The following is a 14,227-nucleotide window of genomic DNA, read 5'->3' as shown; positions in this document are numbered from 1 at the left end:
ACGCAGTCCAGTGCATATGCTGGTAACCAGTACTACTGGAGGCACTACAGATTCCACCTCAAATTCTGAAGAGATCTCTTCACCTTGAGACCATGGCGGAGCCGCACCCAGTTCCACTTCCATGTGGTGCTGGGGCACTAATGACAGATGCCAGGCCAGGGATCATTGAGGTGGGGCCATACAGGGCTTCCCTCTGGAAGGTGCTGCTACCACTATGGAGCTGACCAGTCTGTGTGTCCCTCTATCCTCAGTAGCCTTGGCCAGGTCAGGACCTTGGGGAGTGGGCAGTACTGGGAGCGACAATCGGTCTTTTGCATCCTGGAACACCTCCAGTGTCGAGGGGGCTCGCAGGTGCAAGGGACCACAATCGCTCCCGGGAGTTGAACACGAGTCCTGAAAAGGGCTCAGCACCATTGGCAGGGTCGCTGAAGTAGACTGCAGCTCTGGGGAGCGCGAGTGGCCCTGCACTGATCTCAGCATGTCACCTGCTCCCCTTGTGTCCCTTTTCGGCGCCAGCAAGCACCCGCTCCCCGCACACTGTTTCTTGTGCCTCTTCCTTGGCACCAGAGATGATGAGTCGTGCTGGGAAGAGAATGGTGCTGGCGGTGCACTTCACACTGATCAAAGCACGACGGCTCCGAAGATGGTCTGAAGGCTGCCTCCATTAGTAGAGACTTCAAATGAATGTGTCTATCCTTTTGAGCCCTTGGCCCAAAACCTCTGCAGATCATATACTTGTCTTTGATGTGAGCTTCCCTGAAGCACTTCAGACAAGCTGAATGCAGGTCGCTCACGGGCATAGGTTTGTCACAGGTGGAGCACGGCCTGAAACCCGGAGACCTGGGCACACCCAATCCCCAGGACAAAGTCCCCCAAAGATTGGAACAACTATCTACACTTTTAACACTCACTATCTTAACTAGGCTAACTAGAGAGAACTATATACCACAGAAACAAGTCCAAACCACTGGAGTAGGAAAGCCTTGCAAGAGCAACAAGCCGTTACAGCAACCATCACAGGCGGTAAGAAGGAACAGAGGGTGGGGGGACAGTGGCATCCCTTATACCGGTGCATAAGCTCTATGGATACCATGAAAGGAGGAAAAAAATCTCCGGCAACTGTGCATTTCCCATGCACACACCTAACATGGAATCAACATGAGCAAGCACTCGAAGAACCACTTTTAAAGTCACTTTTCAGAGCAGATTAAAAATATTATTGTACTTGAAAACTATCACTACAATAATTTTATTTTTAACTGAAACATATTTTGTCCATATTCTTTTGTTAGTTTCACTCAGTGAAATGATGCAATGTGCATTTTGTTTTTGACGAACTTCCAATAAACTTTACTACTGTACGATAGTCATGTTAATTCTCTCAAATTATATTGGATCAAATTTGGACCAAATTAAAGCTTCAACAACATTGTAATAGTTATAGGATTTTACTAAATACTTCAGTCAAATGCTAATCTAAGAACCTGTCAAGTCAAGTTTCATATAAAATTTAAGCTTTATGAAAATCACCTTTTCAAAACTCATGACTAAAACAAACGTTACGATTCACTTTGAAAAATTCAAGTGGATTCAGTTTTTTTTTGGTTTGTTTTTTTTTTAAAGAATTGTCTACATTACTTACAACCCAAACTTTACAATCTTGTACTTGAGGATAAGAAAGGCAAAGCGACTAGAGATAGACTAACTGGCTTCACTTATGACCTAAGTCAATTTCCCTTGTCAAAGCTTTTAAAAAAAAAATGCAAAAAAGCACATAGTGAAAATTAAATTAGATTTTAAAATTTCTTTCAAGTTTTATCATCTATGGTGTTATTAGTAACAAATAAGGAAAAATGAAGGTTATACACTTGCAACCACAACTATTTGAGATGCTTCTTCACATTCACGGGATGTGCCAACAGTGTAGCTTGGACCAGTGGAAACTTCTATTAGCAGTGCCCTTTGGAGCACTCTTGTACCTCCCAAAGTTCAGAAAAAGGGGCCATAAAGGGGGCAGCCCAACTACCCCAGTTCCTTCCAGTGCTCCTCAGGCCCAAAATTGTAACTGGGACTCTGAGAAAGAGGGGAAGGTGAGGAGTGTGAATGGGCAGAGGCTCATCTCAAAGAACAACGGTTACAGATTAGTAATCTTCACTTCTCTGAATGGTCTCTGCACATTCCCAACTCTTGGGCGTTAGGCAGACAGTACTTTGATTGATGGAATGAGGAGGCCCAGTTAAATAAAAATTGTAATATTGATTTACCAAACTGTGCATCTGAAACAGATGCCAAAACAAAGGAATAATGTTTTGTGAAAGTATAACTCAAGATAGAAGAGCAGCTCTACAGATTTCAAATATGGGATTATGTCTAAGGCAGGCTCTGGAGAAGGCCTTTGCTCTAGCTGAGTGCTCTCTCAGCCCTTCTGCAAAATGAAAACAGTGTGTTTACAACATTCTTCAATATAGAGTCTAACCTACTTAGAAAGGCATTAGGATGTGATTGCTTTTATTCTCTCCCCATATGAGAGAAATAGTTCAGGTGATTTCCTGTTTTCCTTAGATCTAGTAAATGGAAGGCTAATAATGTTCTCTTAGCATCGAAGGTGTTTCCCCTGAGTTAGACCTAAGGAAAAATACTGGCAAGTTAATGGGAAGACAATGTGGCCTACTGGCTAAAAAACTGAACTAGGACTCTTGGGACCAGGATTCTAGCCCCAGCTCTGCCACTGGCCTTTTTGCCTCAGTTTCCCCATCTGTAAAATACACCGATCTACCGATGAATAGTACTATGTAAGCGATAAGTATTTTTTATTTAGGGACTGGTCGAAATGGAATAGTTACTATAGTAGGGACAAATTTCAGATGTTGATGAAGAACCACTTTATCTTTGTGAAAGGCTGTACAAAAATGGGGGGAAGTCATGAGAGCTCACTCTCTTAGCGGATGTGATAGGTATACTAAAAGCGGTCTTAACTGAATAATGAAACAATGAACATTCTCTCATGGGTTCAAAGGACGTTTTGTGAGTTGAAGTACTACTAAATTGAGGTCCCACGTAGGCTGAAGTTCTCTAAACTTCATTAAGCCCTTCCAAGAAGTTTTACTGTAGCATAGGTGAATATAGTCTTTTACCTAATGGAGCAGTGATGAGCCAAGATGGCTGCAAAATGTACTTTTACCAACAACATGAAGAGTCCATTCTAGTTTACATATTTATATGGACCCCATTACCATAGTATCTAAGGCCTGGTCTACACTTAAATTTAGGCCAACATAGCTATGTCCATCAGGAGTCTAAAGAATACAAACCATAGCTATGCCAACCTTAGCCTCCGGTGTAGATGCAGATAGGTCAATAAAGAACCTAGCGACTGTCACTCGGGGAGGTGGCATTCCTATACTAATAGAAAAACCCCTTCCATCAGTGTAGGCTGCATCTGTATTATGGGGTTATAATGGCATAATTACAGTGCCATAGCTATACCAGTATAGACCCCATAGTGTAGACGCTTACAGTCTCACATTCTTACACCACCGTCAGGTAAGGAAGTACCCTGCATTTTACAGATCGGTAACAGAGATTAAACAACCCACCCAAGGTCACACAGAACATTTGCAAAAAGAGCAGGGAATTGAACCTGTCTCTCTCAGGTCCCAAGCTAATGCCCTAATCAGTGGACCACCTTTCCTCTTGAGTCTCAAAAATTTCAAATCAAGTACGTATAAACTGAATACTAACTGAAGCTGGGTTTATGGTATTATTGGTTGCCCACAAAAATAATCTTTTCTACTTGTTATCAAAACAGATGAGGTGACTACTTCCTAAAGTTTAACAGACTCATGTACTTTTACTTAACAGGACAGTTCTAACTCTGTCAAAGTCATATGGCCCATGCTGTCAAGCAGAGACAGCACAGATCCAGATAACAAATCTGAACTCTGATGGGTCAATAATTTTGGAATTGCAGGAAGAAACAGCAAATTGTCCTGTGACAGTTGCAGTATATACTTCTGGGGGGGGTTTCTGTGTCACTGTGCATGTGCTGAATTCATGTCCCCTGCAGATTTCTTTGCTTCTCCGCAGAAAAATTCCTTGTGGTGGGGAAGCAAGGGGAAGCTGCAAGAGCTGTCAGGCACCCCTCCCCAGCAGTGCAGGCAGGTTGGTTTGGTCACCAGTAGAGACGTCAATCAACAGGAAGTGTGTGCGCGCGCCCCTCTCACTCGCTATTGCAGCATGCTCGGCAAGGAGGGGCAGGGCTTCGGGGTGTTTCTGAGGAGGTAGGTGTGGGGCAGGCTCTGTCCCCTCAGACAGGGCACAATGTAGCAGCCTGCCTGCATAGTGAATTATTTCCACTGTCTTTGTGAATTCCCCCAGGAGTATAAAACAAGTGTAAAAGTTTTAAGGCTCCTTTACATTGTCAGAGTGGTATAAAAGACAGTGTGGCCTTATAAATGCTTGTGGTGCTTTAGTGATTAGGACCGGTCTAAATTTTTGGACTGAAAAAATTTCCTATCAAAATGCACTCCATGAATTGTTTGCTGCTGACATTTCTGGAGATGGTCAACAGCCAATATAAATTGTGTGTTCGATTCCCCAGCCCTCATCACTTGCCTATATTGTAACACTGAGCATAGGACTGCATATATTTGTTGACTAAACTCGAAATAAAGGTTGAAACCTAGCTACATTACTATTAGGCAAGGGGGGTTGCTCTCCACTCCCATTCTCTATCCAGTATATTGTAGTTTAAATAAATTACTGAAATAATTGACACCAGAGTGACTATATTGCGTTATTTTGACAAATAAAATATGCAGAATTTTGCAGACTTTTAAAATAAGTAAGTATATACAAGAACTATTGTCTTCCACAGGATGGGACAATCAAAATCATCTTGGCTTTTCTTGTTCAATTTCCCCGAGAACTGTCTGAATTAGATGATTTGGAAAAAGGTGGAGGGAGAGAGAACTACAATGCATTCTCCACTCTAGAAGAAACATTTGAAATAGGCTGGTTGCCTGCTCTTGCTCTGGAGCAAAACCTTTAGATATTTGGAGCTATATCTTGTTGCAAATAAGACTCTCTCCGGATAGCTCCACACAAGAAGATGATGTTCTTGAGTGACCAACTCATGCTAATTGTGCAAGTCTCTGCTGATCTGATCTGACAGTATATTGTCCTTGTCTGTAAGGTGGACAGCTACAGGATAAATCTGGCGTATTATGAACCACTCAGAGAATTTTGGCCTCTTTGCACAGCTAACTGGAATGTGCTCCCCCTGCTTCTTCATGTGAAATATCACTGTAGTATTGTTAGTAACTACTTGAACTATTCTGTGAAGCAGATGGGGGAGAAAAGAGCAACAAGTTGGGCTCTGAATTCCTAATTATATAACACTGATATGGAGCTTTTTCTCCCATAAATTCCAGTGACTGATTCTTAAATTCTTGCAATCAGTTCCACACTCCAGACTGAAAGAGTCAGAGGTGGCTACGGAAGACAGAGCTGGGTTGTTGAATGCAACTCCTCTGAGGACATTGTGATGTGCAGTCCACCATATGAGGGTTAGGGACACATCCTAGGTAGTGTCAAATTCATAAATATGTTGCCTATATTGGGCATATATAGCATCCTGCTAGCCAGTGCTGTAGAAGCCTCATCTTTAAATGAGTTTATGGAGTTACGTATGTCACTGAAATCATAAGGCCCACCAAACTAAGAAAGAACACTGTTTGAAATTCATTTTCCTGTAGTACTTCTATTGCTATAAGGATTTTTTAAATACCTTTCTTCTGGAAGAAAAACTGTATTTGAGAGTCCATAACAGCCCTAATAAAAACTATAATCTGGATTGGAAATTGTGGGTCTTCCACTTTATCTTGAACACCAGTGTTTGGAATAGAGTCATGACTGTGTCATATCTTTTGCTACGTCCTTCTATGAGGATATCCTAGTGAGCCAATCATCCAAACAAGTAGACATGGATGCCCCTACACTGCAAATGTGCTGCTTCCATTGAAAGGCACTTTGTGAACACGCAAGGTGCCGTAGACATGCCAAATAGACTTTTGCATTGAAAATACCTAAGGTTAGTTATGAGAAAACATCACCACCAATACAAAGATATTCTGAGATGAGAATAGGTACCCTCTAAATCAAGAGGTCCCAAACCAAGCGTAGGTGCATAAAAAAAAGGATGATCGCAGCTAGGATAAGGATGAGGAATTTGAACTTTCTAATGAAAGAGTTAGCTTCCAAAGGTCTGAAAGGGGTTGGGAGACATCTATAATGCTTTGAGATCAGAAAATACAAGAAATAAAATCCCTTCCCATGAAACTCTTCAGGAACTTCCTTTATGACACCTGACTCTACTAATGAATGAGCTACATGTTGGAGAAGATGCATCAGTCGGTGACAGTACTCCAGGTATTTTAGAAAAAGGAGAGTTTGTTTCTAAATGAAAGGCAGGTAACTAGTATGTTTTAAAAACTCATCTGTAGTTCCCATACATCCCTTCAATCCTGAGGCTGAAAGGCTTGTGCAGAGATTGATGATGCTGAAGATCTCCCCTTCGCTTGTGGTTTCTAGGATTTGCTTCTCTGCTGATGCGGAACAGAAGGCTTTTGTTGGTATTGGTTCCATTGCAGTTAACAGAAGCAGGAGCTGGGTATGGTTATCACTGGTTTAAAAAAACACTGGGACCTCGAATCTTTTTAGTTGAGGACTGAGAAATCTTGAGACCTTGTAGCACACCTGGTGTCTTTCATTTTCAATAGAACCTTGTCTGCTCTACATCTGAACAGCCCCTTCACCGTCAAACAAGAATTTTTCTACTTGGTTCTTAGCTCCAGAAGGCGGCCAGATGAATATAACCAAGAGTACAACTTCAAAATAACTGTGGATGCTACAGCTCCAGAGGCCACATCAGAAGCAGTGAAGTATGCTCTCAAGGAGTGCTTAGCAACTAACTGATCTTAGCTGCATTGGGCATTGGCCAGTTCTCTGGTCTTCCAGCAGTGACTGAGCAACACAGTGCAATTTTGTCCCATAAGTAATATGGGAGAACCCAGAGTGTCCAGTTTCTCACCTTCTGTATCTGAAGGAGTACTGTGGATTTCACCCCTTCAGCAATTTGAACCAGCACTACCAATGATTCTGGAACTGGAGGGGTTTAAAAGAACAAAAAACCATTAGGAGACAGTTGATATAATTTATCTATATTTTCAGAAATTGCCAGTCCATTATTATTATTCACAGACCAGGATAGATGCTGGATTTAATCAGGTAATTCTGCCTGCTATAATAAACCATCAAGAACTGATAAATTAATCTTACTCCTAGAGATGAACCCAAAGTATCAGAAAACAGGTTTGTAGATTCCTTTAAGATTACCAAAGGGATAAACTAGAGCACCTTCTGGAGAGAAAAAGAAGAAGATGGATGCATCCACAATGTCATCCAGCAAAGTATGAAAATCCACATCCATATCTACATTGAGAGGTTCAACTGGCCTCTAGCATACCTGCGATAAGTAAAGGAGGCTGCTCCCTTGATATCAGAGTGACAGATCTAGGCAGGGTAACTCCAGTGCAGGACATTTCTCTTCAACTCTTTTGGAAGAAGGCTCCCTTAGCAGCTGTCTTTTTTTCAGTCCTTTTAAAATCAGGATAATACAGAAGGGAAAGCCAATATGACGACAATGCCCATAGTGCTACCTCCCAGTTCTACCAGTAACCAGTAGGAAATTCCAACTCAATTTCTGGGTGAAGGAGGGTGATCTTGGTCAGAAAGATTGGAATCTAGAAGTTCAATAATGCTTTCTAGGTCTCCTGATCCGTTCCCTGGGAAAGTAAGAGCAGAGAAAAGCATCAGGCCAGTAGTTGAGACCTGATTCTGGATCTGGGTGTAGCTCCAAAGCCCAGTCTGAGGAAGTTTCCAAGCATGACAACAACAGCCTGGTAAAGCAAAAAGCCAAAAAAGAGATTAGACTTATTAGCTTGGCGGAGCTTCATACATCTCCCAGAAAATTTGTGTAACTAGGGAAACTCATTATACCTTGAAAGAATTTTTCTTTATTTCTAAAGAAGAAAAAAGGAACCAGCCTCACCACCTTACACTTCTTTTCTTTATATCTAGAATTTAAAGATAAAGAAATGTATCCAGTGCTGCATAAGAGGCCCACAAATCCAAAGATACACAAATTAGGATGTTCCAAGGGTCCAACACAATGAACTGAGCCATCATGGTAACAATGGATCCAAGAGAAACTGATAGTTACACGAAAGTATCAGGTGCCTTATCAAGCTTACAATGAAGTTTCAAGCACGGAACTCACAACCTCAGATCCAGGGCAGTTTGAAGTTATGTAATAAGGCTTTGGTCCTCTATATGCTGTGACTTCTGAGGTGGGACCTCATGGATATGCTTTTGTACCATCATTGTATGGAATTGAAAGTACTTAACGCTTACGAGTATACCCCACAGTGTCTCTTTAAGTAGAGACTGACACTTGTGAAGCCAAATATTTATGCTCAGTCAGATTCAATCTTTATGAATCTTCATGACCACTACCTTTGGTTTCACTCCAGCCAAGGAAGCAGATACCTGCACTCAGGCTATGCAGTGCTTTTTAAACCCTCTGAAGATAGGAACTCACGCTGGTTTCCAAGCACTTACAGATGTCTGCATTAGGAGTCAGAAGGCTTAGCTACTAAATGCTTAATTCTGATGCTATTTTCAGGCAAAAACTACCTCCCTCACAAGCAGGCCAAAACAATACATACAACCAAAACAGGAAAAACAGCAGGGCAAGAAGCACATCTCCTGAACCCTGGTTTCTTTGTCTTTGGTTCTAACATATGGTACCCAGGACCAAAGCCAGGAGGATCTTTAGGCAAAAAACAAGAAGAGCTAACAAAATTAAAATGGACCACATTAGGAGTGATCCATTCCAATTAGTTTGTGTCCAAGGTCTCAACAAGGCTCCTGGTCCATCTGCTATTGTCAGAACAAATGGGGGTAGTCACTACTCCATGTCCCACCTTGTAGGGCTGTATCCTCTGAACAATCAAAGCCAGGAAGAATGGGATAGAGGCATGAGAGGATTCCAGTGGGCTCTACTATTAGATGGCTCCCCTGGTCCAAGCTGCACCATTGCCACATCCAAAGAGCGTGAATGTGTAGATGTCACTGAAAGACTAACTCTGCTTTTGACAATATGATTTTTAACCAGATGATGCATCTTTACAACCATGTTACACCTACAAAATCAAAGTGATATGAAAAGGGAAATCCAGTCACTCTAGCAAAGACTTCTGGCCAACTAAAGCAGTGAAACTGACATTCCAAATACAGTTATGCCAGCACTGATCACTGGTGGGTACCTCACCATGGGGACTCTGATTGTGGAGCAAAGATTAAAAACATGAGGAAGAAGGGAAAAATATTGGAGAAGCTCTTACAGTCACAAGGCAATCAAATATCAAAACAAAAAGCAGCAAGTCTTATGTGGGTTCTTTCCTCCTAAATGATTTTTCTAATTGGATTATGAGTGATTTTGTTTAATTACAAATATTAATATGGACTTTAGTTTTAAGGTGTTAGGATTTAAGTTTGAAAAAATATCAGTTTACCTTTGGTGATCGTGGGTCAGGAGGACGGGCGTAAAGTTCATCTTCAGCCAGTTGAACTCCGGCAGGAACTGTTTCAGAGGGACGCGTACCGTTGTAAAGATGAAATTTGCAATGTGGATTTAAGGCCATTGCAAGAAGTTCAAGAAGAGGAAACCAATCTTGGGACAACTTGGCCACACATAGCTCTACTAGACGGTGAGTGTTGTTAATAATACACCTCTATTAAGAAAAAGATATTTAACAGTTTTGGCAGATGATTGAAATGTAACAAATTACGAACTGTATTACTGCATTCACAGAAGCAAAGTTACAAAACTTTGTTCTTTGCTTTCTCGAAAAATTTGTCTGAGCTGAAGCTTCCATGCCTATTTTCATAATTGGGGGAAGGGGTTAAAATAAAATCTGAGCTAATCTTCTCAGTGTTTGAGTTATCAGTGGGTAGAAGGAATACATATCTTTTCTACTTCAATTTTTTTCCAGACTTATTTACTCACCAGTAACTCCACAACCTCAACTTTGGCTAGTACTTAATGAGAGGAAAATTTTAGTGTTTAAGAAGTCGTTAATGAGCATGCACAAATCAGCAAAGTTTCTAAAGGGTTTACCAAAATCTGAAAACATAGCTTCATGCCCCTGAACTATATAATTACTCTGGGGAGTAGAAAGGACTACAGACGTGTCCACCATAACCAGGAGCCCAACAAGGGGTTGCACTGATAAACGCAGGAAGGGGACCTTGATACCCCATCATACCAGGCCCTACGTTTGATTTTTTTTCAACCCAAACTTCCTCCTAGCTCAAATGTAATCTCCTACTAACCCAATCTCTCTCCCTTCACCACTTGCCCTACAGGTCAGACCATGAAGCTGTGAGGAGTGAAGAGAAGGAAGGAGAAAATTTATTTCCCATAAGTCATGGAGTTGTGCAGAACTGTCAGAAAGAAGAGGAGTTTCAAAAATTGTTCATGGCTGCAAATAAGCAGATGGCCTCTGTAGCTCCATCACTGTTTAAAATTATTTGCTTTTCATAAAATACAATACAAACTTACATGAATCTCAAACTTCCAGCCGCTCACCGCCTCATCTGTAAGGATTTTTGTGAATGATATTGTTAGCCCATCTCGAAAAAATCGCTGACATGCTTCACTTTTAACATCAAGGCCTGTTTAAAAGAGAAAAGGAAAAGATCAGTTAATATACTCCATTTTACAGGTTGTCTACAATGCTCACTTAACATTAAAAAGAGTCATATTTTGGACTTACACTTTTCACATCCAAGGATTTCAAAGTGCTTTACAAAAAATGAAGACCTAAAACATTGAGTAGGGTAGCTATTATCAAGCTCCTTTTATAGACTGATAAACAGGTGGGGGTGGGGGGGAAGGGGTTCAGTGATTTTACTACTGGATAGACAGTGAATCAGTAGCAGAACTAAAAATGAAACACAGCAGCTCCAATTCCCAGTCTCCTACTCTAACCACTGACTTCTTCCTCCCTATTTTTAGATCTCAGCTCTTAATATTTGAAGAACTTCAATATACACTGAAGAGTTTCAGTTGTAGATATTTCCTAATGAAAGGAATATAGCCATGCAAACTAAAAAAGGAATAGCGTTCTAATGTCAGAAAGTGTCAAAATTCAGTACTAGACATTAAAATTACCAATTAATTTTCTCTTCTCCTATCAAATTTCACTTAACATTTCGGCTTCAAAGTTTTCTTTACATGACAATGTAAATTTTAATTTGGTGAAACTAATTAATTCCCACAAATTGTTTTTGATAGAACATCCTTTTAAAAATAATATGTCCTATATTTAAATTGCTTTAAAAATTGTAAATGTTTTCTGCTCCCTTGAGACTTAAACAGTCTTTTGGGCATGTCAAATCAGAATACAAAACCACAACCCTTCCACTCCTTTTTTCATTTTGTACACACTTGCCTTTTGTCTCTTCGGTTTGCTGGTAGTGGTAAAAACCAGCTTGCAGGGTACATAAGCAGGGTCATATTTACAATATAGACACTAAATACCCATCTCTAGGCCCAACATCCTTGAGTCATGCAACTGCAGAGAGCCTGAAACAATGGCTCTGAGAGGGGTGGACTTCCCCATACATCTCAAAGCAGTGTTAATTCTAAGACCCACCACTCTGGTAGGTCTCATCAATACTACCACAGCAGAAGACTCTGTGAGGCAGGAAAAACTAGAGTTGGCCCTCCTCATTCACCCAAACAGATACAAGCACCTGCAGGGGTAAATACTAGAGGGCCCCCTTGCAGCTCCCCATGCCTCTCCAGAGAAGGGGAGGAGAGGAGAAGCCTAATGGTGTTCCTGCACTGAACTCACTCCAAAGCAGTACCTGAGAGCTATGCTAATGAACGAGACAGGAAATGAAACTGACCATCAACAAAAACAGTGAAATTGACTATATACAAAATAAACAAAAAAGGACGAAAGAAAAATACTGCACTCTTTCAGTTATATTAGCCTTCAGGGTTACTTGAAACAGTACGCCCCAAATTTTCACACAGAAATGTAATTTTTAAGTTGACATTGTCCCTTGAAAGTTCATTTTTCATTTGAAAATAACTCAATTCTGGGGACAGAAAAGAAAATATATATTCAATGTATTGAGTCACACATACATTGAATACAACAGTTTGCAGAAAATGAGTTCAAACCAATTCATTCAGGGAAATCAATGGCCTGTATTATTCAGGAGGTCAGACTAGATGATCACAATGGTCCCTTATGGCTTTATCTACAAATCTATGAAAAGAGGAATTACGTGAATATAAACTATTACATTAATAGCCAAGAGGTTGTATCCTGCACTATTATTGTGCAGGACATGTTTCATTTTCAGTCCTGAAATCACACTCTTTATGCAATATGACATGTCCAGCCTCAGAAAACAGTGACCAACCAACCACAGGCAATACTGGGGACCCAGAAAATAAATAATTCCTGTTCTATTCAGTCTAGATGAATAATGGTCAAGACATGTCGCTTCAAAAGAGTAACAGAAGATACACTTTCCCTCCCCCACAATTCAACAGAGATTCAAAGAGGCACCCAGAAAGAGTTCAGTTCAGGGAGCTGACAGTAACTCCTATACTTGAGTTGCCTAATACCCTCCATTATAAAATATTCTTTAATTTTTGTGATCTTTTGTGAGAAACTCCAACACCTCCACTGCAGCAGGTCTTTGAATTTCAGCAGAAATAAAGGGTTGAGTTATAAGTTGTTAAAACTTGACGTTTCCTTTCCTCTTGCTTGCACCACTCAGGAAAATGTTAGCATAATGAAAAAATAACTGAACATGAACATTATAAAGAACCAGGTCCACACCACAAAACCATGAGCTGAGGGAGCACACACCATAATGGGAACACGCAGCAGCTGTCAGACCAGCTGTAGCAGGGGTTTTGTGGGGGAAGCAGAGCATAAGAGCAAGGCATAATTTTTAAGTGTGCTTCTTTTTTTGTCATAATATATGCTATATAGCTCTATTATTAAAATTTAATTTTTGGAGTAGCTGCCACTATTCAAAAATAGTATCCCGGATTTTAGTTATTTTATAATTATTCAATAGCGAGCTGATAGGTACCATTCTTTCAATAGGTTGCTTCTCCAATCTCAGAAAAACCTCAGACAACCACCAGAGTGCCTCTTTAAACTGAGAATATATTGTCCGCCTGAAAAAGAGTTTTCTCAAAGATTAAAAATAAAGTAAATAGTACCATCAGACTGCCAGTGCCACAAAGTATTTAAATGGTTCAGTGATCCTCCTCCTATGTTACTCTTTCCCCCAAATTAGCAGGAGATAATACCAATACAACCACCTCATCTTATATAGCACTCTTCATCAGTAGTTCTCAAAGTCACCTTACAGATAAGGACTCAGAGAGATGAAGTGACTGGCCCATGGTCGCACAACAGTGGCTGAGTCAGAAACAGAACTCAGATCTTGAATCCCAGTCTAGTGCTCTATCCACTAGGCCACACAGTTTTTCAAAAAACGTGCAACAACAAAAAGAGTTTTGTTGTGCAATAGTCTAGTGGGCTACCAAAACAATATTTGGTTCCTCTGCTCTAAAGTTCTGGTGAGCTACAGATCTCAGTGCAAAATTATATCAATGCCAATATTAGGAACAGTTATTCAATTTCAATCCCTTCCTCCAGTCCTCATCCTCTCTGTATCCATTCCACCAGATACCATTTGGATTTAAAGTTTAAGTCCACATATGGGTGGTAAGGTACCTAAACTCATAAAATCTCACTGAAGACAGACGTTTCCAGCAGATTAACAGAAAGGTTACATCATCATAATCATAATAATAAGTCATCATTCTTGGCGTATATTGCCTCCGCATTTCCACACTTTCGAAGTTCAGAACCATTTAGCAAAAGAGTGCCCCACTTCAGAACAGGTAAGAACCTCACTCGTAAATCTGACTGTTCAGATTTATAAAAGGGACAACAGCCTCAGCCATCCTCCATTCTTCAATGAGTGGGGAAAGATGTTACGTGTGTTGCCTACATGTGCACACTTCCTAACAGTTTCTGATAACCTCTCTTTCCACTTGTGG

General features: G+C 40.7%; 1 protein-coding gene across 4 annotated transcripts in view; it reads right to left on the bottom strand.

Annotated features, from left to right (window-relative positions):
• The window catches only part of USP9X (ubiquitin specific peptidase 9 X-linked), a 199,062-nt gene that overhangs the window by 142,726 nt on the left and 42,109 nt on the right, over positions 1-14,227 (bottom strand). For all 4 annotated transcript variants that reach the window (XM_074968997.1, XM_074969018.1, XM_074969028.1 and 1 more), the window contains 2 exons: positions 10,685-10,797; positions 9,636-9,854 (listed from right to left, as the gene is read on the bottom strand). In XM_074968997.1, the coding sequence (XP_074825098.1) occupies positions 9,636-9,854; positions 10,685-10,797 (332 nt within the window). The remainder of the gene's footprint in view (positions 1-9,635; positions 9,855-10,684; positions 10,798-14,227) is intronic.

Source organism: Natator depressus, chromosome 1 (genome assembly GCF_965152275.1).
Source record: "Natator depressus isolate rNatDep1 chromosome 1, rNatDep2.hap1, whole genome shotgun sequence".
Lineage (NCBI taxonomy): Eukaryota > Metazoa > Chordata > Testudines > Cheloniidae > Natator > Natator depressus.
This window is presented reverse-complemented; position numbering and strand designations above follow the sequence as displayed.